The sequence below is a fragment of the Mesocricetus auratus genome, unplaced genomic scaffold (genome assembly GCF_017639785.1).
Source record: "Mesocricetus auratus isolate SY011 unplaced genomic scaffold, BCM_Maur_2.0 Super-Scaffold_100026, whole genome shotgun sequence".
Lineage (NCBI taxonomy): Eukaryota > Metazoa > Chordata > Mammalia > Rodentia > Cricetidae > Mesocricetus > Mesocricetus auratus.
In genome coordinates, this window is record NW_024429207.1 from 28,395,751 (window position 1) to 28,423,219 (window position 27,469).

At 45.7% G+C, this 27,469-nt stretch overlaps 1 protein-coding gene across 4 annotated transcripts in view; it reads left to right on the plus strand.

The window, feature by feature from the left end:
• Positions 1-1,240: 1,240 nt before the first annotated feature.
• The window catches only part of Ikbkb (inhibitor of nuclear factor kappa B kinase subunit beta), a 60,246-nt gene continuing 34,017 nt past the window's right edge, over positions 1,241-27,469 (plus strand). For 3 of the 4 annotated variants that reach the window (XM_013110816.3, XM_005066537.4, XM_040731783.1), the window contains exons 1-4: positions 14,615-14,741; positions 14,998-15,120; positions 24,887-24,981; positions 26,006-26,123. In XM_013110816.3, coding sequence (XP_012966270.1) covers positions 15,016-15,120; positions 24,887-24,981; positions 26,006-26,123 — 318 coding nt within the window. In that variant the 5' untranslated portion in view covers positions 14,615-14,741; positions 14,998-15,015. Of the gene's footprint in view, positions 1,251-12,785; positions 12,797-14,614; positions 14,742-14,997; positions 15,121-24,886; positions 24,982-26,005; positions 26,124-27,469 lie in introns of those variants that run through there. The other variant, XM_040731784.1, reaches the window with a different exon arrangement.

Sequence of the window (27,469 nt, forward strand, 5' to 3'; positions counted from 1 at the left end):
AACTAATACAGTTTCAACAGCATTTCCCATGAATCCTTAGTTCTGTTTAACTCACCCCCATTCCTCTCCACCTTCATATCAGGTATATCCTGCTATCCCCTCACCCCTTAAGGCATCTCCCCCTCCCCCTCCTCTCGTGGGTCTTTTCTAGCTTCCTGAACTCTGTAGATAGTCCAAGTTAAATATATAAATCTAAAGGTTCATAGGTAGGATCCGTATATGGGAGAGAACAGGTCGTGTTTGTCTTTTTTTTAAAAAGTGGCTCGAGAGAGAAAGATGCCATTCGACAGAATTCAAGCAGAGGGTTTTTTTAAATTATGGGAAAAGGTTTGTGAAAAAGGGGAAGGGGAGGGGGAGGAGACCGGCTTCCAAGGACAGGAACACTAGGAAGTGGGGGACAGAGAGAGAGAAGGAGAGAAAGAGAGAGAAGGGGATGGGAGGTGAGCAGGGGTCTTTTAAAAGGGAACATAATGACTCTGCACAGGTGGTGCTCTTAGTGGAAGCAGCTGAGGGTGTATCCTGTCAGAACTCCAAAGGTAGGCCAGTGCAGACACCTAAATACTAACATAGGTAGGTCACCTCAGTTTATGTAACATTTTCCAGTTCCATCTATTTTCCTGAAAATTTCACAATTTTATTTTTCTTCCATAGGCTGCTGAAAAAAAATGTGTTCTCTTTAGTGTTTGGATAGAATAGTTTATAGATGTCTGTTAAGTCTGTTTGATTTATGGTGTCTTTTAATTCAGATATTTCTTGTCTGTTTTTTTCAGGATGGGCTGTCGGTTGGCCAGATTGGTGAATAGAGATAACGTGCTTCTATGTGCTGGATTAATCTGTGGCCTTGACTGTAGCCGTCCTTGTCTTATGAAATTGGATGTCCCTGTGTTTGGGCATCTATGTTTATCACAGTAAAGTCCTCTTAGTGGATGGCTTGTTTAGTCAGTATGAAGGGACCACCTGTGTCTCATCTCACTAGTTTTGGTTTGAAGCCTGTTTGGAGAGATATACCTGCTTGTTTTCTAGGTCCATTTTCTTTGAATTCCAACCCTTTTCTGGCTTTCACTCTTAGGTAACATCTGTCTTTTGCAAAGAAGGGCATTTCAGGGGGCAACAAGTATGTGGTTGCTGCTTTTTGATTCCATCTACTAAAATGTGTCTTCTGATTGGCTCATTGAGACCATTAATATTCTGTGTTATTATTATAAGTTTTGTATTGGTTCCTGCCATTGTTGACTTTGTGGTGTTTGAGGGTATTTTTTTCCTTCTTCTCTTTTGCTTAACTATTACTCTAAGCAAGGTTTATTATTTCCTGTGGCCTTGAGGGTAGATTTGTTTTTCTCTTCAGGCTGTAAGATTCCTCTAGTATTTTCTGTGGAGCTGGCTTAGAGGTCATAAATTCCTTTAGTTTATTTTTATCATGGAAAGTTTTTTATTTTTCCTTCAATTATGACACATGCTTTTGGTGTGTATAGTAGCTGAGGTTGGCAGCTGTCTCTCAGAACTTGAAATTCATCATTCCAAGTTCTTCTGGTTTTAAAGTTTCGGTTGAATGATATGGTGCTATTCCGATGGGCCTGCCTTTGCATGTGAAGTGGAACTTCACTTTAAATGCTTTCAACTCATTCTCTTTGGTCTACGTATCTTAGCATTTTAATTGTGATATGATAAGGTCCTGTCTGTTTTGTGTCCTAAGTGTCTTCTTCATGCAGACTGGTGTCTTTTCCTAACTCTGGGAAATTTTCTGTCCCTAATTTTTTTTTGAGAATGTTTGTATCTTTAGGACAAGATTCTTCTTCTACTCCTATAACACAGTGGCATGTATATATTGGAATTCCCACTGCTACGTGCTTATTTTTTTGTCTTTCCCTTATTTTATTCCTTATACATGTTTTCAGTCTTGGGCATTCTGTCTTCTTGAGATTTCCCACAGAACTTTCTCACTTCACTCGCTATGCTTTTATCTCCAACGTTTTAGGTTAGTTTGTCTTCAGTGTTTCTCTCTTTGTTGAGTTCTTCTTTCATATAATCCCTCTCTTTACTTTGTTCAGCTGTTCCTTTGTGCCTCTGACCATACAATTATTTTGAGTACTTTCTCTAGGGTTCCATCTAACTCTACATGCCATTCCTGTAGGGTTAGTAATTCTTGGAAGAGTTACGCTGACTTGATTTGCTCATGCTTTCTTTTTTTAATGTTACTATACGGGGATTTATGTGTCTGGTGTTATTTTTTCTTGGTTTACTTCTTAATCACTTATGTTCTTTCAGTTGAAATGTTTGTAATGCTCATTCAGGGTTTGGTTGTAGTAGAGTTGAATGTGTAGTTCAGAAAATATCTCAGTCCAGGAGCTCAGTATGCCTGATAAAAACTCTATTTTACTCCTACAGTAGGTTATTAACTGGGAGAGCATTTGATTCTGTCACTATTCAATTGTTGTTCTTGCCAATTAACAGTAGTGGCTTCTATAACTTCAACAACTGTTGGAGGATAAGCAACCAACCAGTTTACTCAGACTTTATAGTAAGATAAGAGTGGTATTAGTAGGGTGGAGGTGGAAAAGGATTAAGTATTAGATCAACTATGAAAAGAAAAAAATCAAGGTGGATAAACTAAAGGGGTCATGACCCACAACTTGAGAACCATTGCTCTAGAAGGTTCCACACTGTGCTGTGGGGTGGAGGGGAGCGTGGGAGTCATCAGTTGGTCTCTGCAGCCTTGGCCTTCTTGGGGTTCTGCCATGTAATCCTTCCCTAGCAGTTCCCTAGGGTTCCTAACCTCCATTTTCTGACCCTGAAGTTCTGCTGTAGGAGAGGGGCACGGCTTTCCTAGGCCATTCCTGCTTTCTGACAATCTTTCTCTTTCCTTACAGACCCTCTCTACTCTTATTAATAAAGAATGTCTGCCTCTGCCACTTTATGTTCTTTATAACTCTTTGTCCAGGGACACAAGAACTTGAAAAACAGCAGGTGTTCTTTGGACTCAGATCCAAGTCTGTAATTCTGGTGTACTCACAATACCCTTCCTGAATCTCCTTTTGTAGATGGAATTGCAAGGTGATTCACAAGGTGCAGTGTTCAAGTTTATGGAGGAGGAAGGAGTTGATAATGTGCCTAAGCTCAAAAGTGGCAAAGTGCCTGGCTCTAACTAAGCTTAGCTTTTGTTTTTAATATCTTTTGGGAAATGAGCACTGACCCTGTAGCCAATTTTAATTCTATCACTTGTGTTAAGTGTCTGGCTATCAGGCACCAGGAAACACAAACTAGATCTCAGGATGAGGTGTTTCTTTACCTTTCCAGATCCCCTTATTTTTCTGTCTGTTCATGCTGCCTCATTCTGACAGCTTCAAGACTTTCAGAAAGAAATCTCTTGATTGTCTGTAGACTGGGAATGTCTTTAAGCCAAGACCAAGGCCAATTTTTGTAACATGTCCCCAGACCATGGCACAACTGACTCCATGATAGAAGTATCATTCAGGCCATGAAACTCAGCACGTAGGCAGTTCCACCAGCCAAAACAAAAGCGAAGGCCTGACCCATCAAAGTCCGTAGTTCTGGGAAAGCCTAAATGTAACAACCTTGATTTTTGGCTTCTGTAGTTCCACTTCTGGTCAATTGTTCTTGCTAACTGATATGTCAACCCAGTACGTGGTTTTTATGCTTATGTCACTCTGAGATAGGCCTGGTGCTACCATGGGATCCTGAGCACACAGTCTAGTCACTGCTTGGCTTGTCAACTTCCTATTGTAGTGTCCAAGTAGTCTTCTCTGGTGGATACCCCACAACAGTTTTTCTGAAATATTTTATCCATTCCATAAAGTCAAAATGATTTCCTTAAAACTATCTGGTTGGGCCAGGCGGAGTGGCGCATGCTTTTAATTCAGCACTTGGGAGGTAGAGGCAGGCGGATCTCTGTGAGTTTGAGGTCAACCTGGACTACAGAGCTAGTTTCAGGACTTCGTGGCTGTTATACAGAGAAACCCTGTCTAAAACAAACAAACAAACAAACAAAAAAACCAGAAACAGAAACAAACAAAAACCCATCTGGTTGATGTATACCAGTTTCATAGGTGACTTTGTCTGTCTGCTTTAGTAATACAATGTTTCCAGGTATTTCCATTTACAGTGAACAGTTTCTAGTTGAACCCATGCACATAACTACATTGCCACCAAATAAGAATACTCAACAAATCCCTGAGTTCCAAAAGAGGTCGAATGCAAAAGGTAGACTTTACTAGTGTTGCCAGAAAAACTAGGGTTCCCTCTTTTGGAGTTTTAGTCATATTCATCAAATAACTTAGGAATGGACCCGGAAGGAGGATTGAGAAAAGGCAGACAAGCAGTAAGTGTTACCAGTTTCCAAGAGGAGGGGGTGGAGGAGCGGGAAAGCCATTTTGCAATGGAGGTCAGCAAGAAGGTTCATGGCAGAAGTGAGTGGGAAACTTCAGTGAAGGGATGAGAAGTCCCAAGTGTCTACAAAAGTTTTGGTTAGCATCAGAAAGGAAGAGGTAGAGGGAGGGAAAGGGAAAGTTACAGAAAAGAGGGGAGACCACACAGCAGAGGCCCCATAAGCACTTCTCTGGGAGGATAAATACATTTTCTCATTAGTTATTGTTCCCATCTTCTTAGCTTATCATTGGTTAAATTAGCCTCCCCAAAGGGCGATTTCCTGCCCACATAGCACTTGGGAGGATGGACCCTGCACCTTGTCTGGGCAGCACAGTAGAGTTGACTCTGTGGACAGGGGCACACCTGAGCCAGCCCTGAGCATGCGAGAGAGGCAAAACTGGCACCGCCTCCCTCGTCTGTGGTGTGGTGGGGGGATGAGGGAAAGATGCCCTGCCCCTTGCCCCCACTGCCTCCAGCTGGTGAGAGAAAGCTGACCCTCCCCTTTACCAGCTCCAACACTCGGGAAAGTGGGCCCTGCCCCTCATCTGGACAGCACAGCAGAGCTGACCCTGACGACCAGCACAGGTGAGTCATAAGTGAGTGTGGCAGCATGGACCAGGGGAGAGAAGCCCTCCCCCTCCAACACCTGAGGCAGGTGGGAGAGCTGTCCTTGAGGTTGTAAGAGTGGGAGACTGTCCCTGTGCCTCACCAGCTGCACTCAGAAGAGCAGGTCCTGCGCCTCTCCTGGGCAGCATGATAGAGCCAACCCTGTTGACAGACATGTGGGCAAGCCAGCCCCAAAGTTGTGGGTGTGGGAGAGCTGTCCTCACTACTCATCTGCTGTGCGACTGTGTAGGTGGGGGAGAAATGCCCCCCCCTTAACCCTTGCCCATTACCACCTGCACCAGATGAGTGGGCTGACGCTCCCCCTTACCAGCTGCAGCCCTTGGGAGAGTGGCCCCAATGCCTCACCTGGGCAACACTGAAGAATGTTGGGGGATATGAGTTTAAGGTGTGCGACATTCACTTATGCTGTGGTACATTTGTTTAATGACGCAAAAGTGCGTCATTATGTCACATTTATTTAGCCCTGTGAAGCTGTGCCACTCTGCCTGTCTAAAACACCTGATTGGTCTAATAAAGAGTCGGATGGCAGGAGAGAGAAGTAGGTGGGGCTGGCAGACAGAGAATAAACAGGAGGAGAGATCTAGGGAGAAGAGTGAGGAGTGAGAAAAGGAGAAGAGGAGGTGCCAGGGGCCAGCCACCCAGCATGTATATGAAAGTAAAAAGCCCAGAGATAAAACATAGTTAAAGAAAAATGGAATAATTTGAGCTAAGAAAAGCTGGCTAGAAACAAGCCAAGCGAATGCTGGGCATTCGTAAGTAAAAATAAGCCTCCGTGTACTTATTTGGGAGCTGGGTGGTGGGCCCCCAAGGAGCAAAAAGCAAGCAAAGCAACTATAGTAGAGCTGGCCCTGAAAGTGTAGGTGTGGAAGAGCCCACCCTGAGGATGTGAAGGCTGGAGAACCAGCCCCGCCCCCTTGCTCATCCCTACAGGCAGTGAATGAGCTAGGGCAATGCTGGAGAGCTCTCCCTGGTGGTGAGGACAGGGAGGAGAGCCGGTGGGCTGACCAACCCTGCAACTATCCAGGCCAAGAACTAGGGTTCATGAGTTGGCCCATCCCAACATCACCTCACCTGTGACCTGCTGGTGCACATGAAGGGGCCAGTCCTGCAAACCCAAAGCTGCAAGATCTCCATGACACAGGGCAACAACAGGATATCCCAGAGGAGTCCCAGTGAGGGACCAGCAGTGTAGCAGAAACCGGAGGCATTGAGCCAGACCAATGACTCTCTGCAGTGACCACTTGCAAGTAAAGACACATGGACAAAGGGGTTTACTGAGTGATTCACTGCATCACGAGATTCCATCACGAGACTTTCCTCCTTTCTTTCTCTCTTTTTCTTTTTCTTTCTTTCTTTCTCTTAAATATTATTTTATTTTATTTTGGGGGGAGGTTTCAAGGACACAGGGCAAATACAAAGGGATGGAGAAGTAAATGGGATTTAGATGCATAATGTGAAAAACACAAAGAATAAAAAGAAAGTTAAAAAATTTAATGATAGCATTTATATGAATGATCTCTGTCCTGGCTAGTTTTATGAGAGAAGAGGGAGCTCAATTAAGAAAATGCCTTCATAAGATAGGCTGTAGGTAAGCCTGTGGGGCATTTTCTTAATTAGTGATTAATGGGGAAGAACCCAGCCCACTGTGGGTGGTACTACATACCGGCTGGTGGTCCTGGGTGCTGTAAGAAAGCAGGCTGAGCAAGCCATGAGGAACAAGCCAGTAAGTAGCACCCCTCCATGGCCTCTGCATCAGCTTCTGCCTCCAGGTTCCTGCCCTGCTTGAGTTCATGTCCTGACTTCCTTCAGTGATGGACAAAAATGTGGAAGCTTATGCTAAATAAACCCTTTCCTCCTCAACTTGCTCTGGTCATAGTATGTTTGTCATAGTAGTAGTAACCCTAACAAAGACAATCCTATTATAATTAAAGATTATTTTCCTATGGTCAGATATCATTATGCACTTATATTATTAGCCATCCCACTCCAGGCATTAGGAGAAAACTCCAAAAGCAGACAATGAGACCCACAGACTCAGTTAACTCATAAATCTGCTTTTGTTTTCAACAACATGGATAAAGACAGTCCAGAAGGCACAGGGGAAATATTTATAGACACAGGAACAAGCCCAATTAACAGTGTGAAACCCTGAGAATAACATTTTCTGGGCAGATAATAACCTCAGAGAACACCAGGTTGCAAATGAAGATTCGAAGGAACAACTCTCTCCAGCTGCGGAAAACCAGTGAACTAAAAAGGAATTGCCTTCATAGCATTATAAGGAAGAGAGATTTGCCTCCTCTGCAAAAAAGAGATTACTGGAAGGGACAATGTCCTGTCATTTTAAGGGGTCACGAGCCTTCAACTCCAATGATGCTTCTCTTTAACGTTATCCAGAAGTCTCTGATAAAAGTCCCTCAAGTGACTACAGATTTCAGCTTTCAAGTGACTACAGATGGTCACAGAAGTGCTGCAGGGGACTTTTTTTTTAAAGACAGGTTCTCTCTATTATGTCATACTGGCTGGCCTGGAACTCAAAGGAATCCACCCACCTCTGCCTCCTGAGTGCTGGGCTAAAGTTGTGTGCCACCACACCAGATAGGTGATTTAATGTAGCAGGAAAAAACCTGATTATTTTCTTTTCAGTTTTGGGCTTATTCTCTGCCTTAATGGATAATTCAGGACCCCTTACTAAATGAACTTATGTATAATCAATGCTAATAGGAATGGCCCAGAGCCAAAGAAATTATTATTGTCAACCCTGCCTCAGGAACTGCCCCACGCATGGTCCAATAACAAGGTGTAGCATTGGGTGTTTTCACCTAAAAGTTACAAAATGCCAAGACTTGTACTCACTTCCCCTGAAATTTGTAAAGCATGAATATCTGCATAACTATTTTATCAAAAAGCAATGCTGACAAATGAGGCGTCTTAGAGATATAAATGTCCCCTAATCTGGCTGATACCTTTTCAGGGCAGATGAAGAGCCACCTGCAAGATGGCAAGAACTCAAGATATTCTCTAAAACAACCATTACTGTTCCGAGTTTTCACAGTCTTAGAAACACTTTGGAGGCAAGTCAGCCTTCACACACTTAAAATGAGGCTAAAAGACACAGAAATTCAGCTGGGCACGGTGATGCACACCTTTAAGGATAGCACTCAGGAGTTAGAGGCAGGTGGATTGTTGGGTTTGAGGCCAGCCTGATCTACAGAGTGAGTTCCAGAACAGCTAGATAAAAACTGTACAGAGAGAAAAGAAAATGTTAGTAACTTCTTAAGTTCAAAAATAAGCTTTATGTATTAATCTACCAGTAATGTTAGTCTTCTTTGTACATTAGTTTTCTTCATTAAATTTTCATTTATTTTGTTTTTCAGTGTGTGTGTGTGTGTGTGTGTGTGTGTGTGTGTGTGTGTGTGCATGTGTAAGTTCATTCTCCATCATTTTTCTTTTGGTGCTGCTGGTACTCAATGTTTTTAATCTCACAACAGCTCCATCTTAATCTGCTTCATAATTGTACCCATTCTTCAATTTTTTTATTTAACCATTGATATTATTATCATTAATAATTATTAATGTTAATACAGGGATCACATCATCAGTACCAAGCTATACAAGGATGGATTCCTGGGACTAGCACAAACTAGCTTGTCCTGGCTTTCAACATTTCTGAGGAAAATGATTGGTATTTTTAGTGTTGTGAAATCAGTGTGTTCTGGGACATAGGAGAGTTTCAAACTAAATTCCTATGATACAAGGACTCCCATAAACTCCTACTTTAGTGATTCCAATGTCCTCCCTCTAAAGATGGATGGATTAGAGAGCCTGGCTCCTCTTGGACAAGGGTTTCACCTCTCATCAGTGTGAAAGAAGGTGTAGAAAAATGGCCATCATCTTTCATCTCCCCAGAAAGACTTCTGGGACCACAGCTCTCAGGAGAGCCAGGTGTGGGAAAGATGCATCAGGATTAGCACATGAAATAAACCAATGTCAGAGGGAGACTAGAACCCAAAACTGCCCAACAGGCAGCCAAATTAGAGCATGCCCAAAAATGCCTGCGCGCTCCGAACACCAGAAAAAACAGGTGCTGTGTAAATGACCTGTGAAGTCATGATGCAAGAGCTCTCGAGTGTTGAGCCAGGCCCAGCTCTCTAGCTCTTCTCATGGGTGCTTCCCTCCTCCTCTAAAAACCATCTCTGCTTCTATTGCTCTGCTAGTGCCCCTGCACTCCTAGTCTAATTCTTAGAGAAAAAAATGGTGCTTTGCCTGTTGGTATGTCTGTGCACCATGTGTGTGCAGAGCTCACGGAGTCCAGAAGAGGGCATCAGATCCTCTGAAACTGGAGTTACAGATGGTTGTTAGCTGCCGGGAATCAAATTAATTCCTCAGGAAGAGCGTCCCACTCTTAATTGCTGAGCAGGGCTGGCCCCCCACCCCCAGCCCAATTCCAGGAACCGCTGTTTTGGGGTTTCTGCCCTACCTGGCTCACTTCTACTCCTGTTCTCATCGTTTGAAGTTCTAATTAGTTAAACAGACTTGCAGAAAGTTCAATAGAAGGTTGTTATGTCCAGGAATATCATCATCATCATCATCATCATTCCTTGGATGCCTGCTTATTTCTAAGGAGAGACAGAAGGATATGGATCTGGATGGGAGGGGAGATGGGGGATGGGATTGGGAGGAGTAGAGAGAGAGGAAACTGTAGTCTGAATATACTGTATAAAAATATTTTTTAAAAAGTATTTACAATAAGGGAAACCAAAGACGAGAACACTAAAAGAGATTGCAGAAGTGGGTAGTTAGAGTCAAGGGCAAATGCAAGTCATCCCACCTACCTCAGCGCCACAGAAGCCATCTTCTCTGACACCAAGACCCTGGATGGAAGGGTAAGACCTTGATGGCTTCGAATTTCAAAAAGGATTCATCAATAAATCGATGTTGTGTGCATTTTTTTTGGTAGTGCTGTAGAACCCAGAGCCTGGAACTTTCTAGAAAAGACTATAACCACCAAAATACAGACCCAACCATGAAAATGCTTTGTTTTTGTCTAATTTTTATGTGTGTAGGTGTTCGACCTGCATGTATATCTGTATGATATGAGTCCCCTAAAGAAGCCACAAGAGAGCACTAGATCCCCTACGGCTGCTGGAGTTATAATTGATTGTGAGCACCCTGTGCAGGCTGGTGTGAGGGCTAAAGTAGTGTTTTGTTTTGGTTTTTGTTTTTTGAGACAGGGTTTCTCTGTATGGCTTTGGAAGCTGTTCTGAACTCACTCTGTAGACATGCTGGCCTCAAACTCACAGAGATCCGCCTGCCTCTGCCTCCTGGGTACTGGGATTAAAGGCATGCACCACCAACGCCCGGCTAAAGTTGTGTTTTAAGTTTAAATTACTGTGCTTAAGAGATCCATAAAACAAAATGCCTCTAACCTGTAAGCCCCACTTGCCCAAGGAAAGGTAACTTCCTGTAAAACAACTAGCCACCCTTGGTTGCTCCAGCTGCAGGGTATGTACTTGATCACATGTAACAGGACGTATGGCAGGACTTTTGCTTGTCCCTGGTTGCAAAAAGGTGGGAGGTACATAGCCTTATGGGTCTTGCCTTTATAAGCGTCAATTTTTACTCAAAAAATGTTGCAGTGATCTTACTCTCTTCCGGTGCGGTTAACACTGGGAACTTAACCCAGGTCGTCTGGAAGAGAAGTCAGTGCTCTTAACTGCTAAGCCACCCCCAGTCTGCCAGTTAAGCTTTTATTGAGCGTCAGTGGTGTACCAAGGAGTAAGGATGTCTCAGTAAGCAAGGTCTTGGGTCCTACAGGGTAAAAACAGGCTCTTGGGGGTGAGCCATGAATGATTAGCAGCCAGGGATGCGTCCTTCATATCCAGTGTCCCTACCACCACACCTCGCACAGGTCTTATGTGACCTCTTTCATTTGAAGCCTAAGTGGGTACAGTCAAGAGTGCTTCCTGAATGATTGATCTGCTCTCCTAAGACACCATTGCTCCCGAGGGGGGAGCTCACTTGGGGCTTCAGGCTTTCAGTGCTTCCCCTGAAAGCATGTGGCCTGTGTGGTCTGACTCCCTGGGAGTTTAGCCATTTCTCAAGTATACTCATAGAACCTGGCCAATCCCCACCCCCGCTGCCCGTTCTGTAGACTGCTGGCTGCTGGGTCACAACGGTCTGGCCAAGGCTCATTCATTCTTTCCATCAGTTCACTCCCTTTTACCAAGGAAAGAGATTTCTTCATGCGCTCAACTAAATGAGTGTGTGTGTCCTCCCCGCAACCTCTTGTCTGGCAGATGGCTTTTTGTTGACAGGGCAAGGCCAAGACGCAGCTCACATGGCCCTCTCACTGAAGGCTTAAACAAATATTGACAGATTCAGAAGGAGTAGCTGAATCCCTGAGCCTGTGCTGCTCCCCATCCTAAGAGCTCTGTTTTGTTGTTTCCCGGTCTTCGAGACCGGCTTCTCCTGAAGGTGCAGAACCTGTGTTTTTCTCACTCAGAGGAGTTTAGGGTTGCTTCGTCTACTGTTGTCAGTTGAGTGAACAGCGTTTAATTTGCTGGTGGCAAAAAACAACCAAGAATAGTTTCCTGTGACTTTCTCTGAGAACACAATTTTTATATTAAAGTCAACAGCGTAAGGAAACTACTCCCATCACCACTGCAGTCCCTACCTCAGTCACACAACCAGAGCCTGAATCTACATTGCCTACAACCTTGTTGTCCTCACTCAGTAACCCTCTCTGGATGTTATTGACATGCCCCCCCCAGCAGAGTCTAAGCACCCCTGAACCAAGCTAGGCTCCTTTGATTCCCTGAAATCAAGGATGCCTACAGCTCTGCCTGGCTGTTCAATGGTTCTTCATTGCATTCAGTCTTGAAGCCTACAAATTGAACAATGACCTGTAAACGGGTTGCTCACATCTGCAGAGGCAGAGATTAGCCGAAGGCAGTGATCTGGTCATGGCCTTTTCTGTGGGGGAAATGAACAGGGCTTAAGTTAATAAATGCCTTAGGAAATGACAAAATCTGCAGCCCCATCCAAGGCTATCATTTGTCGTGTGTGTGTGTGTGTGTGTGTGTGTGTGTGTGTGTGTGTGTGTGTGTGTGTGTTTTAACTCTTTACTCTGCTCTTTGGGAGGGGTCTGACACCCAGTTCCCAAATAATCACATGGAGACTTATTCTTACTTATAAATGCCTGGCTTTAACTTGGCTTGTTTCTAGCCAGCTTTTAACTTATCCCATCTACCCTTTTACCTATGAGTCTTTTATCTCAAGATTGAAGTGAAAAGAAACTGAGAGGGAAATGCAATTGTCCTGGCAGGAATGCAGATATTCTAATAAGACATTTGAACCCCTCTTTTTGGCTCCACAACTATAGAAATAACAGACCCCCAACGAATCAGAATTGCCCCAGGAATGTTGTGCTGAGGCCCTGTGGGAGTCTGTGTAAGAAAACTGTGACCTTACTGTAAAGTATGGATGGGGCAGAGATTAGAAGGTTCTTCCCACAAGGTGGCCTTCGAGAAAGAAATGCATCAACTATGGAAGCACTGTGTTGCAGAATACTATTCTAAGGTATGTTGCTTTTGTTTATTCTCTGGAACATTTGTTTAATGATGCAAAGATGTGTTTGATTAAATGAAATCCACCTGCAGTTCAGAGGCTGGGTCAGCAACTAGCTGACAGGAAGTTGTAGGGAGGAACCAGGTGGAGAAGGGTTTATAAGGAGGGGTGAGAGACAGCATGAGAACTTCTTGGGAGATGTGAAGAGGCAAGCTAGGTGAGTTGCTTCCTGTTCAGTCTCTCTGGGATACGGGCTTCTACGTCAGTCTTTGAATCTTTAGTGGGACAGATATTTAAGTAAGTTTCCTTAGTAGCAGCAGAGTGGACGTTGCTGAATAGGATAGTCATAGCTGCAAAGGCAGCAACAATTAAGTAGAAAACAACAGTACTTGAAAGCACAGACATGAAGGGAATGCCCTGGGATACCACATTATCTTTGTTGGGAAAGGCGAAGGCCTGGGTGGAACATTCTTGGCTCTTTTCATATGAGCAAAGATAAAAGAATACCAAATGTATTCCTTGTTGTACTTGTTTTTTTCCTTTTTTAAATAATTCTTTTTTAAAAGTTTCATTTTACATTCCCACCTCAGTTCTCTCTCCCACCCTCCCCCTGTAGCCCTCCCTTCCCTCCCCTCTAGCCCTCCCTCCTACTCTTCCATCCTATTAAGGGCTCCCATGAGGAGTCAACAAAGTCTGGCACATTAAGTTGGGACAGGACCAAGCCCCTCTCCCATGCATTAAGGCTGAGCACGGCATCCCACTATAGGGAATGGGCTCCAAGCCAGCCAGCTCATGTACCAGGCTTGTATCGTGGTCCTACTGCCAGGGGCCTCCCAGCTAGTCCAAGCTTCACGACTGTCTCCCACAAACAGGGGGCCTAATTTGGGTCCACGGAGTCTCCACAGCTGTCGGTCTAGAGCTCATTAGTTTCCACGAGCTTGACTCAGCTGTCTCTAGATTTCTCCATCATGATCTTGGCCTCCTTGCTCATGCATTCCCTCCTTCTCTTTGGATTCTGGAAGCTGGACCTGATGCTTGGTTGTGGATCTCTGCCCTTGTATTTGCTTAAGCTCACTGTCTTGCTTGCTTTAATAATAAAGGAGTGAGAAATGCTTTATTTGCACTACTCTTGAGTTCAAATGCTAAGAGTCCCTTGGTTGTCCAACGAAGACCTTTGGCATATCCTTCAATCCACTGAGCATTAATCTTGCTGGTGGCTGGCCAGTCTAAAGGGCCAGTAAGTCAGAAGTCTCATGCCAGACATCAGAGAAGCTTGTCTCAGGCAAAGAGTTTTCAGGCAGTTCTGACAAATGTCACCATACAGGAGAGACTGAAGTCTAGACAACGAGGGAAGACCAGAATGCACCTTGAGCGGGACTGCTTAGTTGTACATGCCTCTAGCCTTCCACTTAAAACCCAATCCTCATGTTAGGACTCCAGTATTGGCCCTGGGTGGGCAGAGATACGGGTGGGAGTGACTGGGCCTCTTTCATTTCCCTGTGTAGTCACATCGAATAAACCTCTTTTTTCTGCTTTTCAGTGTTAGTTGTGTCATGAAATTAGGCCCTGGAGGGTGAGTGGCTGAACCTGACCTGTTGGGGGTGGGGCAGGAGGCTGTGTCCAGGTTCTTGACCTAATACTGCAATAGTAGACACTTAGTAGACACTACCAGTTTTTAGTTGTTTTGCTTTGTTTTTGTACTTTTCCCCCTCTTTTTTGGGGGGGGGTTGGGATGGTGCTGTTATTTTCTGAGGAGCACCAGGGTCGTTTATCATTCTTTGCAAGCACCAGGAGCATTCAGATTCCATGAACGGCGGTGGGAGGACAGGAAGGCAATTCTTATTACAGTACTAGTAGCGACTAGTACTGTAATACTAATTCTCCCGACCTTTGTTAACCGCCAAGCTTGTCGGATGAAACTCAGCTCGAAAAGCACCCGGGTAAAGCAGTCTCCACGCTGCCTCCACCAAGTCCACTACCCACCTGCAGGCTGTTGCTCCGTCTCAGCGAGCAGCTCGCACGTCTCCTTTAAGAGCCGCCAAATTCCCGTGACGTCAGGGCAGGAAGTGTTTGAGGAAGTGGCTCTGGGCTGGCTGCGTGGGGACCCTAAGTTTTCATGCCCTCTGTGGGTGTCGCTGGCGGCCCCGCGGCCCCTGGGGCAGGTGAGTCCCGCGCGAGGGCCGCTCGCGGCGCGTGGAAGGCTCCGGTGGACGCGTGCCCCGCCTCTGCCCGGGCGCTGCGGCTGCGAGCAGCGGGGACCGGGACCGTCAACGGGCCGGGCCGCAGCAACTTTTTATTAACTAAACCTGAGTCTGCTTCTCTCACCTTGAAGGGCAGCAGCCGCTGCTGCCTCCCCCTGCTTCTCGAGCTCCATTCTTTTCGTTACTCTGAACCTGTCTTTCTTCCTCTTGCTTCCAGAGTCAGCAGGGCATCGATATGAGCTGGTCACCGTCCCTCCCAACCCAGACATGTGGGGCCTGGGAAATGAAAGAACGACTCGGGACCGGGGGATTTGGAAATGTCATCCGATGGCACAATCAGGTAGGGCTCTGGGCCCCGGGAGAGTAGGTGGGCTTCTTGGTGCTGCTAATCCCGGGGCCGGTGCGAATTGGAGGACTCCCTCCTGGTCTTGGCATGGTCTAATGGGAGAGTTTAAGAAAGGGGGCTGCAAAGGGGGGCGTGAGAGCTGCTAAACTGACTCTTAAAAACCTTATTGACCATGCCCCTTAAATAAGAAAAAGGGGCTGTCATTCTAAGTGTTAGACTAATGTTAGGCTAACATGTAATGTATTGCATATCGGTGAATGTCGTAGAATACAGACAGTGTTAAAAGATGAGGGCAATAAAAATATCTTAAGTAACTTTTAAATTTTAAAATAATTGATAATTCCGTGGCCTTTTGTGATGCCGTATTGCACAAAACGCAAAGAGTTAAGGATAATGGGCGTAGATAGAATGCTGAGTGATTTGGATGGATCTTTTTGGATCTGACCATAGTCTCATGTTTTGGTTTGGGCTGGTGGTTTGAGAACACTGAATTCTTTGTGGGACTCCGTTTAAGTCACCCGTCTACTGTGTGAGAGTTATTTTATGCAATTTGGACAATTAGTTCTTGGTGATGACTAAAAAGTGCGTGTCACCTGTGGTGTTTCTGTAGCTCCATCCGTCCATACTTCTGTAGATCACTTTCCTCAGGGTTCCTGAGTACCAGATATGATGTGCAACTGTCTAACTTGGGGGGGGGTGTCACAGCCTGTGCCCTAAGCCAGGCGCTGCTACCCATCCTCAATAAGCCAACTTAGAGTCAGTTTAATAGCGGAGAGCAGGAGATTGGATCAATGTGGTCACATTGAGAGGAGGAACAGAGACCCAGCAAACCTCCCAAGTCCGTCTTCAGGATCCTAAACGAGATTAAGGTTTAAATAGAAAGCCGTGGGTATGTGCATCAAAGCAGTCCATGGTCCAGCCTACCACTGACCCATTTTTGTCACCCTGTAAGATTTTCTGAGAATTTGTTAATTTCTCCAGAAGACAAATTCCCCTTCTGTGTGGTGGCTTCTCCTGTCCCAACATGAAATTCCTGGGGAATCCCCATCTTTGGGGTGCAGTGTTTGAAAGTGTCTCTTTCATTTATATCATCATTTCTGCCTGGCCATTTACAGGACCTTCTGAGAGACCTGGGAGGTGCATTTTGTTTTATTCTATTTTGTTTTGGATTCCAGTATTGGGCTTCACTTGAGAAACATAACCAGAATGAGAAACCACCCTTCTGGGCACTCGGTCTTTCCTAAACAGCTGTAATTCAGGTCTTGAGTAGTCCAGGTGAGAGACTAGCCTGACTGACGCTGGTGATAGGAAGAAGTGGCAGATGTAAGAGTTATTTAGGGGTAAAATGAGCAGGACTCGGGTAGGATAAGAGGGTATTGGGGTCGGGGCTGGAGAGGAGTCCGACTGATGTGGTGCTGGCTGAAGAACCTGCCTGCTAAGTCTGAAGTCCTCTGCCGTCTTCATGGGCCGATCCTCGGGGAAAGCCAGGGGGCTGCTTTGGATGCGCAGAAACCATCTTCAATCCGTGTCTGAGATCAGAAGGTACAGCGTGTTTTCCGGTGGATGTACCTCTATTCCAAGCCTCTTGAAGAAAGCTAGATGTGGTAGTATACTTGGCATTGCGTCTTCTCGCTACTCCCTGTGTTTTCTCCTGTCTACAAGCAAGAGAATGTATGTAGTTATAACAGAAGTGCTGCCTAAGAACCAGGGTCATTGCTGCTAACCCGCTGCATGCCAGCATCGGGCTAGGTGTCTCCTGCGGGTTTTCTTTTGCATTGCTCTGAGCCGTGTACCGCCTTTATCTCACATGCTTTACTTCTGGGGTCGACGACTCCAGATATGATGTGCAACTGAGGCATCAGGGAGTTAGGTAATGTTCACAAGGAGGATAGACTGTCAACATGTACATCTGTTTGGATCCAGATGATATACTCCACAGTGGCGTCTCCGGGATGGAACTGGAGTTTAGGACACGCCTAACACATTCCCAGTTATTTGGAGGTCCCAATTGGTTCTTTACAATCAACCCAAGCCGTTTTGAGGCACTAAGGAGAAACGAAGGGATACCCAAATCTGTATTCCCCAGTGAAAAAGAGTAGGGCCCAGCACAAACTGTTTGTGGTTCAGGTAAGCGAATGTTTTCAGTAGACCTTGAGATATATAGACAGAGGAAAAAGATCCAACTTGAGGGACCTCAGCCTGCAGCTCCTTTTGAGGGCAGGTGGAGGAAGGAGTCACATTCTCAGTCACACAACTTGGTTGGGATTCTGACTGTCGCCTGCCACATTCTTGGATTTGGGTGGCAGCCTCTGGTGTGCATTATGGATTCTCATCCTTTCTGGAAAGACATGAGGCAGATGCCCTGTGGAAATGAAATGTCTCCAGGTTCTTTGCAAATCCTGCACTCTCCATATGTTCTAAGTTGGGGGGAGTATATATATATATATATATAGCAAGTCTGGGGGACCCATGTGAGGATGATGTAGTGACCATGCTGGCTGTTAGAAGGCAAGGTGTTAATCAGTTGTTCTCCTACAAAGCAGTGCTAACCTTTACTGACAAGGCTAGGATCACTTCTGTTTGCCTGTGTGTTTTAATGTGTGGTCTTGGAACTTGGCTCCATAAGGACCTACTGTGCAGCCAAATAAAGAGAAGACACAGTCCTTAGTCTTTACTTACATTGGGTGAATTCTTAAAAATATGACTAGGTCTAGATTTAAGTGTTCACGTGTGAAAATGACTGCTTATCAAGAATTCATATAGATGGATGGTGGTGGAGTTCAAGGCCAGCCTGGTTTACAAAGCTACACAGAGAAATCCTGTCTCAAAAAACAAAAAAAAGTGTCCACCAGACGTCGTGGCGCACACCTTTAACTCCATCACAACACAACAGGCAGAGGCTGTGGATCTTTGTGAGTTTGAGGCCAGCCTGACTTACATGGTGAGTTCAGGACAGCCAGAGAGCTACATAGTGAGATGCTGTCTCACAACAAAAATAAAAATAAAACAAGTAGCGTTAGCTGTGCCAATTGCTCTGTCCATATTCTTCTCTTGCTTGCTCAGTAGCAAGGGAAGACTTTGAGGAAATGGAACTTCCCTCAGGCTCTTGAGAGGAAGTGGACTTTAGGTGGCCTGTCGGGAAAAGGGACAGTTGCATGGGTAGAGCATCATCTAAGGAAATGAGTTTCAGACTCTGCCCAAGGCTTCCTGTGGGTTGGACCCCGCGTTTCATTTTATTTGGCATCACTGGAAGGGTCAAGTTTTTCTCCATTTGTGGATAAAAAAAAAGCCAGAGATCTAATGAATTCAGCGATGCGTATTTAGTTGCTCAAGGAGGCAACAACACTTTTGTCCCTTGAGTCTGTGGGAGCGATTGGAAGCCACTGTGGTGTTTCATGTCTGCATTGCAGGGAGACTGAAGAATTTGCAGTCTTTATTGTAGGGAAAGGTTGTCTGCACCACTAGTAATGTCGGGTCGGGGATAAAGAAGCATCTAGACCTTTTTTTAAAATAAATTTTATTTTTTGGAGATTATAATTACATCATTTCCTCCTTTCCCTTTCCTTTCCTCCCCTCTTGTTATTTCAAATTCATGGCCTCCTTATTAATTATTGTTCCTATATGCATGTTGGTATACATATGTTCATAAATACAACCTTCTCAGTCTGTATAATATTTATGTTTCCAGGGCTGTTCATTTGGTAGTGGATAATCAGTTAGTGTGCTCTTCCCTGGGGAAGACTATTTCTCCTACTGAGCCTTCCTTAGTTGCCTGTGGTTAGTTGTATAGGCTTGAGGCCTCCTAGGCTTTCTCCTGTCTCCGTTAGCACGTCTATTGTTTTGGCTCTTGATCAGCTCATGTTTAGGCAGTCTTGCTTGTAGAACTTCATTGGTGTAACTTGTGACATTGGAGGGAGACATAATCTCATAGCAAACGTCCTTGCTCCTCTGCCTCTTCCAATCTTTCACCTCTTCTGAAATGACCCCTGAGCCTCAGGTACAGGAGTTGTGTGGAGATGTGTAGGTGTAGATTGTGTTCCAGGGCTTTACTTTTTAGGTTCTTATTTGACGATTTTGTACAATGTATTTTGATCATATTCAACTCCTCCCTCTCCACTCTCCCACTTTACATCCTTTTAACTAAACCTCCAGTCTAATTTGTGCTGCCTCCTACTGAGGTGTGATTGACCCTACCACAGAACACACCCTTAAAGAGGACCGATTCCCTCTCTCCCAGCATCTATAAACTGCCAGTAGCTGCCTAGCAAGGGGCGGGACTTCCTGCCTCCCTCCCTCTCAATGCTTGGATTTTCCCTGGTGTGAGCCTGTGCATGCTGTCATACTACTGTGAGTTCATGTATGAAACTGCCCTTCCTGGATCAGAAAACACCGTTCTGTTGTCGTAGCCCACAGCCGCTGGCTCTTAGTCTTTCCAGGATGATCCCCAAGTTTAGGGAGGAGAGGGGTGTGATATAGACATCTCATTTAGGGCTGAGCATTCCAGTCTCTTCACTTTGACCATCTGGGGACTGCATATAGAAACTTCCCTGAGAGTCGAATAGTGCACCGCCCTGAGTCTCCAGGACAACGTAGTAGCTAGTGCCTCTGTACCTTTTGACTCCCCAGCCTAGATCCCATCCACACACTCTTTCTGGGCCCAGCATCACACCCCACCCCCAGCATTGATCTTGTAGGGCAGGGTCTGAGAAAGAACTTGATGGCTTGCTGACTGTCTGCCTATCACACGGTTGCTGCTTGGATGGTCGCAATGAAGTTCTAAGGGGCGTTCTGAGCATTCTGTGCGCTTCCCCTGGATCATTAGGAGGCTAACTGCAGGGAGTAGGGTGACCCTTCTGTTTTCTAAAGACCAGCCTTCTAGCACCCTTCGTGCTGCCAGTATTCTGAACACGCCTCTTCTTACTGACTACCTTCTTTAGGCTTTGTAATCAGACTTATACAAGGTTTCTGTTCCTGTGTAAAGGTCAAAGAGCAGCAAACTCAAAAATTCAGCTGTGTTCAATATAGATAATACAATTGGCCCTTTCCCTTTTATTGAGAATATAGACCATTTTTAAGTTGTATTCTACGTACTAGCAAGTTGGAGGTATTCCTGGTTTGGTTTCTGTTGGCTGTGATAGCCACTATGACCAAAACTAACTTGGGGAGGAAAGGGTTTATTTGGCTTGCAAGTCCTTCATGAAGAGAAGCTGAGGCAGGAACCTGGGGCAGGAAATGAAGCAGAGACAGTGGAGACACACTGCTTACTCTCTGCTTTCTATAGCTTGCTCGGCCTTTCTTATAAAGCCCAGGACCTCCCGTCCAGGGACAACGCCATCCACAGTGGGCTGGGCCCTCCCACATCAATCATTAACCAAGAAAATGTCCCGCAGGCTTCCCTGCAGACTGTTGGATAGGGCAGTTCTCCCGTTAAGGTTCCCAGATGACTCTAGCAAATTTAACCATCATAGAAATAGAATTCAGGCCAGATTTGGCTTTCTGAACTAGGAGTCTTGACCTAAGGATTCTGGGCTGTGTGAATTTTCCTGCCGAAGAGCACATTCCCAGTGTTCATAGTTCCAGAACAAAAGTGATAGACAACCGTGTAAGGGAAAGTTTGTTTCTATTGCAGACGTTCCTAGGCCTCGGAAGTTAGGGTTCGTTCCCTTGTAACCCTCGGGTTAGCCTGAGCTGACACAGGCAGTTCTGGTCTCCGTTAGTTAACTGTTTTCATTTAAGTTTGGAGATTGAAGGCCATCATCACATCTTTATTCTTCAGTATCTGTCCTCATTATGTGAGTTATCTTGGTTTTTGGGTTGAGCTAACTGACAACTTCGTGTTAGCTCCAGTGTTTGCATTGGGCAAGAGATTACAGTCACTCCATGAGTAACCAGACAAGCTTACTACGTCACAGTGGATCTGATCGTTTGTCATGTTGTTTGTATAGTGTGCCCTCCTCCCCGAAAGGTGTCCAAACCCTAGTCTCCTGAATCTTTTGAGATTGCATGGTAAGAGAGAATCCAGGTTGTTAATCAGCTGGCCTTAGATCGGCAGATTGTCCTAGTCTATGTGGGTGGGCCCAGTGTCACTACAAGGTTCTTAGATTGGCAGATTGTCCTAGTCTATGTGGGTGGGCCCAGTGTCGTTACAAGGGCCCTGAAAAGTGGAAAAGGAGGCTGGAGAGTCAGTGTCAGACTGATCCAGGGTGAGCAAGATTCAATTGGCCGTTAGTGGGTTTGAGAATGGGGTAAAGGGCCATAAGCCAAAGAGTATGCCTAAAATGGGCTGCAAGATCATAGATTAACCTCCTGGAGCTGGGAGAAGAGAAGACAGCTGTGTTCTTGATTACTGACTAGGAAAACTCACTGTAGACTTGATATACAGAGCTGTAAGATTGTGGGGATTTTAGGAAAACTCACTGTCGACTTGATATACAGAGCTGTAAGATTGTGGGGGATTTCGTTTTTGATTTTTCAAGACGGGTTTCTCTGTAACTTTGGAGCCTGCCCTGGAACTTGATTTGTAGATCAGGCTGACTTTGAACCCACAGAGATCCGCCTGCCTCTGCCTCCCAGGTGCTGGGATTAAAGGTGTGCACCACCACCACCACCACCACCACCCAGCTTAAAAATATTTTTAAATGTATTACTTGACATCTTTGGATCATATTCACCTCCATTTCCCTCTCATCGATGCTCCCACTGAACCCCTTCTTACTGACAGGTCCTCCTGATTCCGTGTCTTGTAGGTGTGTATGGTCCATTGGATTTGATTAAGGTTGCTTTCCTGAGCAGAGATGGGGTGTGGGGCTGAGTCATTTGTAAGGCTGAGATTGTGGTACTGGTATCTGAGTTTTCTCGCTGTGTCATCACTTGGTGGGGGACCAGAGGCCCCCACGTGATGACATCTTACCATGGCTGCTGCCTTACCACCGGATCCACTCTCAGAAGTCCCTCCTCGTCATACAAACGTAATTCAGTGTCCGCATTCCAGCCCTAGCATACAGCATCGGTGGGATTTGCTGTTGATGAAACTACCCTAGAGCCCAGCAAAATATATTTGAATCTGAACACTAATGGGAAGTGAAACCGAAAACTAAGTTCCAGTCAGTTTGAGAAGGGGCAGACAAACTGGAAACTCATGACCTTGAAGTATGGCACTGTCCAAGCTGTGCTGTCTGAGAACGTACATTGACTAGAGAGCTGCTTTTCTAATATGGCCTCTCATTCTTGAAGAGCATAGGTGACTTCTCCCTGGGTTCGATTGTAGCCACAGTGATTGGTTCAGCATCAGTAGGAGCTACAATATTAAAAGGGAAGTCGGCGCTTCAGAGAGACCCTTGGAATCCCGTCTAAAACTAAGAATTCTAACAAAGACATAGCTACAACATGAATGACCTCTGGAAATACGTTTTTAAGTGAGAAGGTCTGTTTATACATATATGACTCTATTTACACGAAATGTCCACATCATGAAATCCATACAGGCAGAAAGTAGATTGATGTTGCCCAGGGGCAGGAGGGACTCCAGGGCAGATGGGTCATGACTCCTATAATGGGCATGGGGTTTGTGGTGGGGACCCTGCTCCAGCATTACTTGTGATTTTGGTTGTATACTTAGAACATACCAGAAAACTAGGCATGGAGATGACTGCTTTTTGGATAACTGAAGCACTCGTTTGGGATTAAAAACAGATCTGAGAATATTTTAGAGGTTTTGTAATATTTGTGCTCTGGCATTTAGAGTGGTAATGACCACTCCCATTTCTGAAGTTTTCAGTCTTAACCACAGTTTTAGGGTTGATTTATTGGTCGGTGATCACATTAGATAACTGCCCACTGTGTCTGAAGGTTTCCATTTTCCTTGTCTTACCAGCTAGTCCTAAGCCCTTGCAGGAGTTTTGGCCATTTGGGTAATATGAGGCAAGTTGGATCCTAATGACAGCCACCTGCACCCTAGGAAGTCTTGCCACAGTCCCCTGCATGTCACTCACTCCTGTGTGAATTGCACGCTTACAAGATAGAGGATCCTTTTCATAAAATGTACACATGAGGAATAGACTGGCCTCTGGGGCCTCTAGGACGTCCTTCATGGGGGCTAACAGTGTTATCTCTGCTGACGGCGGTTCATCTTGAAGGTCTTTAGTGGGTTCAGTCCTTTGCCTTTTATATATGAAAGTAGAAGTCTTGTTTTGTATGGAAAATAACCCACTATCAGTTTTGAATGAGTGAGGGTTTGGTGGGGTTTTTTGTCTTTGTTTTTTGTTTTGTATATAACAAGCAAAAGTGAAAGAATAGAAATAACATACAGGTAGACAGCAGATGTGCCATCAAATCGGATGCTGAGAACATTCAGAGAGAACATTCCTGAGTAGTCCAATTGGCAGGACATACTTTATAAAGCATCAACATCAGGTGCTTACATCATCCAACAGAAATCAACCCGGGAAGCCCCTTCTGAAACTGTCAGGCGAGAGTTCCCAGATGAGGGATTTCCAGGTTGAACGGAACATTCTTTCCATGGATTAACTTGTACCTTCCTGTCCCCACTACAGGCATTTTTTAGTAATCTGTCGGAAAGGATTTCTTTCTAGCTGTTTTTAACAAACTGGCTAGTGTCACTGAACAGGGATACTGATAACAATTGTACTTCAGCTTTCCTCGAGGCTGCCACGTTTGACCCTAGGATACCTCACACCAGGTCTTTTCTCTGCTGCTACTGCTGCTGCCAAAACCACAAGCTCAGAAACCTCCCATCCTTCATGCTCTCTTGAACTCCCTTGTGTACCAGCAAAGAGACATCTTTTAACCTCAGGAACCAGTCACCCAGCTCATTAGTCACAAAATATTGATTTTTCCATTACAGAGACCACAGTGAGGTTGAGAATGTGGCTCGGTTGGTAGAGTGCTTGCTCGGTGTTCACAAAGCCCTGGATTTGATCCCCAGCACCATATAAACTGGGCACAGTGGTCCATGCACACCTGTGATCCTAGCACTTGGGAGGAGGAATCGGGAGATCAGAGATCCAGTGTCATCCTTGTAGCCATAGTGACTGTCAGTCCAGCCTTGGGTTCATCAGACCATTCTAAAGTAAAAATGTATGTAAATTAATAATGAAGCCAAGCTTCAGAAAAGTATCATGCTTAGGACTACCCTCTTGGAGAGTTGTCAGATACCCACTATCTGTATGGTATTGCTACATCTTCTTCATTTCAGCCTTGAACTGTGACAAGTCAATGTCCTGTTTCTTAAATAAAGACACACAGTCCCTACATGGTTTACCCAGAGGTTACATAACTGGTGAAAGAAAGTGGAATTTGAGCTGTTCTGTGTCCCATTGACTACCCTGTACTTGTCTTATCTCTGAAGAGAAAAAAACTCTTACACGAAACAATGGAGGCTCCCACTGTGCCAATGTTAAGCTGAATTGCATGCATTTTTATATGTGAAACTGGCCAAATTACCAACAATGCCTTATGGTTTAACTTAATACGGCAATGGTTGGGGTGTGGAGAGAGAAGTCCCTGGACAGGAATTCGCTGCAGAGGTTTTGTGGGGGACAGTGGGGACAGAGCAAGGCATCTGAAGGATTTGTGTCCCCTCCGATGGTGGAGGAAGCCGGAGAAGAGCACACTGTGTGTGGGGGTGGTGAAGAGAGCAGCCAGACTGTCCAGGTGCTTTTAGGATACCTGTGTGGCCAGCAAAGCTCTTCATGTGTTTGCTCGTTTCATTGTCCTGATGACTAGTGTGCCCTTCCTGTAGGCAACAGGCGAACAGATTGCCATCAAGCAGTGCCGACAGGAGCTCAGCCCGAAAAACAGAGATCGCTGGTGCCTAGAGATCCAGATCATGAGAAGGTGAGGCTCTGGAAACACTTAAACACTACATTGAGTTTGTGGTCAGTTCTGTTACACTGAACTTTAGATAACATGGTAGCTAGGCATGATGGTGTGCTCTCATATGTCCAGCTACTCGGGAGGTTGGAGACAGGAGGAATAGTTGGGCCCAGGAATTTGAGACCAGCATAGGCAGCATAAGACCCTGCCAGAAATTACTTAATTAAACCAGTCAGTCATAAGTTCTTATCTTCCAGCAAAAATCCTTGTTTTCCTATGTTCTAGTCCCAGAGTGGCATGTGACCCTCTGTTGCTGTTCGCCCTCTGCGGATACTCAGTGTGGGGTTAGGATCTTTTCTGTTCTGGGTGAATACTCTCCTCCCAGCTGGTGAGACCTATACATGAGCAAGAGTTAGCATGAAGTCATCGAGCAGATGTTCCCTCCGCTCACTTCTTTCACTTTTTAAAATGACTTAACTTTTACGTGTTTGAGTTTTGCCTGCATCTGAGTATGCTTGGATCTGTGGGGACTGGAGTTCCGGGACAGTTGTACTCCAGCATGTGGGTGCTGGGTCTCAAACCCAGGTCCTCTGGAAGAGCCCAGTGATCTTAACTGCTGAGTCATCACTCCCATCCTCTACGCACGTCTTAACAAGCGGAGGGAGCAGTTGTCTCCTTCACTGGATGCTCCACACGCATGCGTCATCCCTCCCCCTTAAGTGGCATAAGGTCCCTGTCATCACGTATTGGAAGCAGTCTCGCAGTACAGTAAAAACTTAATGGTACACTTCAAGGACAATTAAATGATACATGATATGCTTGTAGGGTGTTAGAGTTTCAAGGGCTGAGGAAGGGAAGGCTGAGTAAACATGTTAACTTACTAGAGTAGTGGGTAAGTGTCCTGTTCCTAGACCCCTGACTTCTCTTGTTTAGTTACCAAGGGGACTGGTTATTCTGAGCCTTTGTTGGAAGGTGAGAGCAGCTGAGATATGGAACAAAGGGGGGTGGATTTAAGCTGAAGCTTGAATGCTTACCCTCTTTCTAGGCTGAACCATCCCAATGTGGTGGCTGCCCGGGATGTCCCAGAAGGGATGCAGAACTTGGCACCCAATGATTTGCCTCTACTGGCCATGGAGTACTGCCAAGGAGGAGATCTCCGACGGGTGAGTCTTCCGGGGTTGTGGGATGTAGGTTCATCTAGGCTGGGATGCTGGGAGGGAAGAAATGGTGAGACCATTCACCATCATCCAGCAAGCTCAGGGAGTCAGTGGACCAACTTCATCTGCACAAAATCCTCCTTGTATGCCTTCTTTGGAGTGGCTTCTGTAAGTGCAAATCAGAAGGGTCAGTCAGAAGTGCCTGCAAGAAAGCTGAAGCCTGACCACGTGATCACTAACGGGACTAGGAAAGGTTACTGTCAGACCTGGACCACAGGGAAGAATCGGAATGAGTCTCGATACAAACTCTTCCCCTTTGGCGTGTTAGGGCACTGCAGGCCTTTGGGGTCGGCATCCCTGCTGTCCAACGGAGAGACTTGCTTCGCAGATGTGACAGTGCCGCATGGGTCACAGAGGGCAGAGGGGAGCCAGCTTAGTCATCGGAACAGGGCTGCCGCTCCATGTCCTTCTGACTGACCCACGGGCTTCCCCTTTCCTTCTCGCTGTCCTACCTTCTCTGCTCCAAACCCATGCTGGACAGAGGGCAATGGCCGTTCTCCCTGGTCTCAGGGACAGTTCTGAGTGCCACCCAGAGATACTCTTTATGCTTTTATCGGGTGCCTGGTTTTATGGTTTCAGCATATTGGTACCCAGATAGAATTCCTGCTCTGCAAGTAGATGCCATGGCCCAGAGGCATTAATTAGATAGATCTCTAGCTGCATACAGCAGCTGTGGTGGAACTTGGACCACAGACCATCCCAGGAGTAGGCATCTCCATCTGTGAACCTGGGTCACGTCATTTAGTGTTAGAAAGTAAAGCTCCAAGTGAGTGAGTTGTTTTTTAGTCTACTCCTCCCATAGCTCCGTTCCGCCCTTTAAAGGTGTCACAGCATGGGGCTACTCCCGTCTCTTTCCGTAGCAGTCAGACTTACACGTCATGGGCTGTGCTCTGTAGTCTTCAGGGCCTTCCCCCTGTTTTATAAAAGGAAGGTTTCCATGAGTGATTCCCCCGCTGTGGAGGGGTGGGAAGCCCCGATAGTTGGTGTCGCCTGGGAACAGGATGTGACTGGCAGCGTAAGTTGGATGATAACGGAAGTGAAATGGAAACTTGGCAACGCCCCCTGTGATTTCTCCTGTTTTCTGAATGTTGACAGTCGTCCATTGCCAACCGCAGTCACGTAGCCATGCAGCCATGCTGTTGTAAGCTGTTAGAATCAAGTGGCAGTTGGTCAGACTGGAGTGACAAGTGGGTGGGTATGACCAGGTGACAGGGTACTCAGAAAAGCAGTGGAGAAACACGCTTGCCCTTTTAGGTGGCAAAGAACCCGTAAGCCAAGGGAAAAGATGACAG